This window comes from Cicer arietinum, chromosome 5 (genome assembly GCF_000331145.2).
Source record: "Cicer arietinum cultivar CDC Frontier isolate Library 1 chromosome 5, Cicar.CDCFrontier_v2.0, whole genome shotgun sequence".
Classification (NCBI taxonomy): Eukaryota; Viridiplantae; Streptophyta; class Magnoliopsida; order Fabales; family Fabaceae; genus Cicer; species Cicer arietinum.
Window position 1 is genome coordinate 54,962,189 of NC_021164.2, and position 3,617 is coordinate 54,965,805.

Below are 3,617 nucleotides of genomic sequence, written 5' to 3' on the forward strand. Positions count from 1 at the left end.
AATTTATAGTATTTTGTGTGTAAAAATATAATAATAAATATTATTTAAAATTCATATACAATTGCGCAATCTAAATTCAAATTCAATAAATAATAAATCTTATAATATCAATATTTATTAAGTTAATCTAAGCATTATTATGAACGGCTTCATTAACTAGTGTGAGAGTAAATATATTTGTTTATAATCCAAGTAGAAGAGAGCTTGATTTTTATTTTTGAAGAAGAAATAAGTACTACCATATAAGAAAAGACAAATAAATTTTGTTAATGAGATTTTTTAAAATAAGTTTGAGGATGCAAAATAAACGAGCTTATAGTTTATAAGATTTGTTAGTAAGAATGATCTATGAGTTTATTGCTTATAGATTATAGTTTTCTTTATAAACTAATTCAAGTAGTTTTATAAGTTTATAGATTATCATTTATTTCTTTCAATTTTATTTTTATTATTGTAATTAAAATCCTTTTTTTATCCTTTATAATTTATCTATTATAATTTAAAATAAATAATTTTGAAAAATGAATAATTTACTTAAAAATAATTTTAATAAATAATAGTTTAAAGTAAATAACTTAAAATAATTTATTTATTATAATTTAAAATAAATAAACTACCTAAATAAATAAAAGTATATCAAATTAATAAATAATTTATTTATTATAATTTTAAATTTTTCAAAAATAATTTAAATTTTAAAACAATTAATATTTTAAAATAAATCATTTATTTATTTTAATTTAAAATAAATAAAATAGATAAATAATATTTTAAATTAGTTAAAAAATAAATTTTCAATTACTATTTTAAAAATATTTTAAACATTAACTAATAAAATTTATTTTTAACTAAAAATATATTTTTACATCATTTACATTTTAAATTAATTTAATCAGTTAATTTCATAAAACATCTCAGTTATCAATAATAAGCTATCACTTATAAATCATCACCTACTTTGATGAAAAATGCAGAAGTGGGAAGATGAAAAGACCTACGACTATTTAGAGGTGTAATAATGACATGAGGCAGGTAGCTTAATTACAACCGTTAATTAATTAATAAAATATGGCGCATGCTTGCTAGATTCAAATGTGGTATTTGTAGTTTCACATTATCTTCACTTCAAAACTCCATCCATGGCTAGGGGAAATCCAACCCTCCCTATACGTTTCTTCAAGATTATTCTTCAAACTAATCTTCAAAAGATTGTAAGCATCCATTCTTTTTTAGATTTCTAGCATATAATACATTATGTCATATTTGCATTTCATTTATTTTCTATAAATAAAATATAAGCACTAGAAATTTGATTACATAAAGATATCACACGTGCATGAATGTTTATATAGATATGAGTGTTATATTCTAGAATGAATATTTGACACATTTTGCTTATAATGACCAAAAGGGGTTCTTTAATTAATTTTACAGAAAATACCCAATAATTTTACAAGGAGTTATGGATTTGGTCTATCAAATCCAGTGTTTATCATGCTTCCTGATGGAACTAAATGGAAAGTGTATTGGAAAAAAATCAATGGTGAGATTTGGTTGGAAAAGGGTTGGAAAAAATTTACTGAAAATTACTCTCTACAACAAGGGTGTTTGGTGGTGTTTGAATATGAAGGAGTTTCTAAGTTTGATGTACTCATACTTGACCAAACTGCAGTAGAAATAGACTATTCTTCATGTCACACTTTTGATGAAAATAAAAATCTTGCTCATAGTGATGATGATTCAATTGAGATTTTGGATGAGTTGCCAAAAAAAAAGACTAGGCAAAGGTCACCATTAGTTTCTCCACGACCACTCAAGAAAGTTAGAGGTATGAAATTCATTTTTTGTTTCTTTATTTATTTGATGCAATTTTATACATTAATGTCCATCTAAAAGTGAATCATTAAAATCTTCTTTGCTGGACAACCCTCCTAAGGACCTTGCATAGTTGCATGTCATTTTTTATTGGTAAATGACTTGTTAGCAAATTATTTTACCGTCTCACAGTAAATAAATGTCACTTTAACAAAAAAAAAATTGTCTAAAAATATATAAAGTAGTATATACAGAACTTCTAAAATATTATTATAGTATGATATATTAATAATAGTGAAAAACTCATGGACAGTTAAGATGTGTAGTTTGATAAAATAAATTATTTTATGTTTTCTAAATATTGTATTTGCAGGACATATGTGGACAAAAGCCTTAAACGATAGTCATTGAAAGACGAAAAGATTAGTTATTATACTTTATTACTTTTCTTTCTGTTGAAGTTTAATTTAAGTGTGATTGGTAGTCTCATATATATTGACTACTCTATCTAATGTTGAATATAAAAGAAAGTTTCGTCTACTATGAAAATTAAATACATTTATTTTTGTTGACCTGCCTTATCTTATATTTGAGTTTTTTAATTAATAGTCAGAGAGATTATTAGTTTATAGTTCCTCTCAACTCTCTCCCAATTTCCCCTTCAAATTCTCAACATCATCCACGAGAGTTTATTCTTTGTTTTACATTAGTGCATACTTCACATATATGCAGGTGAGACAGAGAAGACTGCAAAAAGAACTTCATCATTGAATTGGCCAAAAGGAGCTAGAGCTCAAGAAATATCTAAAAAATTCATCTCATGCAATCCTTTTTTCACACGTCTCATAAAGACTATTAATATGGTAGAAAACCGGCTGGTAGGGTCAAACACCAAACATTTACATTAATTTATGTTATGTTCTGTTTATCAATTATACTAATGACACTGCTATTATACAATATTGCAGTATGTACCAGATTTAAAAGGGATAATTGAGAACAAGGAGAAGAATGTGATGCTGCAGATTGGTAAAAGATCATGGAATATGAAATTGCTCCGATTTAGGTCTAACAACGGTCGTCGCTTTTCGTCCGGTTGGTCGCTGTTTGCAAGACAAAGTGGACTGCAGCCAGGAGATGTTTGTGTTTTTGAATTGATAAACAAAAATGATTTAGTTTTTAAAGTTCATGTTTTCAAAAGGGACAGTTAATGTTTCTGTTTTGGTAATGTTGTTTACACTTGAACTTATAAGTAACACTTTCCTTTCTTTCAAATGGGTGAACTTCTTATATTTTTATTATCAAATTTTAGAAACATTGAAATTGTTATTTTTGTTGGAAAATTCAATAAAATGTTGAGGGTGGAAATGGATCATCAAACTCTTAACCTCTCTTATCACTTGTAAAATAGAAAATAATATGATTAGTGTGTGATTAGTTTTGGTCTGTATATTCAATATTAGTAACAAGTTTATTTTTTACATAATGGTGTAGTTATCACAACAAATTATCTTCATACATTTGAATATGGTGGTTATCCTTACACAACTTTAAATTGATACTTCCTCTTATCTCAATTATAAATAAAAATAAATTTAAAAAATTGATGTATTTGATCTTAATTTTAAATCAAATATATCAATCTTTATTCATCAATATTTCTTTATTAACTATCATTGTTTTTAAGTAATTAATAACTCCATTGTTACCACTATTTATTAGAAAATGTATAATGGTAATTGGCCAATTGGTCTAAAAATGACGTGCTTAGAGAAAAATACCTTATAATGCAATTTTCCATG

At 25.1% G+C, this 3,617-nt stretch overlaps 1 protein-coding gene across 1 annotated transcript; it reads left to right on the top strand.

The window, feature by feature from the left end:
* Window positions 1-1,494: 1,494 nt before the first annotated feature.
* Window positions 1,495-3,026, top strand: LOC101500341 (B3 domain-containing transcription factor VRN1-like). Its single transcript, XM_004500130.3, has 3 exons — window positions 1,495-1,828; window positions 2,548-2,693; window positions 2,784-3,026. The coding sequence occupies exons 1-3, from the start codon at window positions 1,495-1,497 to the stop codon at window positions 3,024-3,026; spliced, it is 723 nt and encodes a 240-aa protein (XP_004500187.2).
* Window positions 3,027-3,617: the final 591 nt, after the last annotated feature.

Coding starts and splice junctions, on each gene's coding strand:
- LOC101500341 (XM_004500130.3), top strand. CDS start 1,495: ATGCTTCCTGATGGAACTAAATGGAAAGTGTATTGGAAAAAAATCAAT. Junction 1,829..2,547: donor ACCACTCAAGAAAGTTAGAG/GTATGAAATTCA, acceptor ACATATATGCAG/GTGAGACAGAGAAGACTGCA. Junction 2,694..2,783: donor ATATGGTAGAAAACCGGCTG/GTAGGGTCAAAC, acceptor ACAATATTGCAG/TATGTACCAGATTTAAAAGG.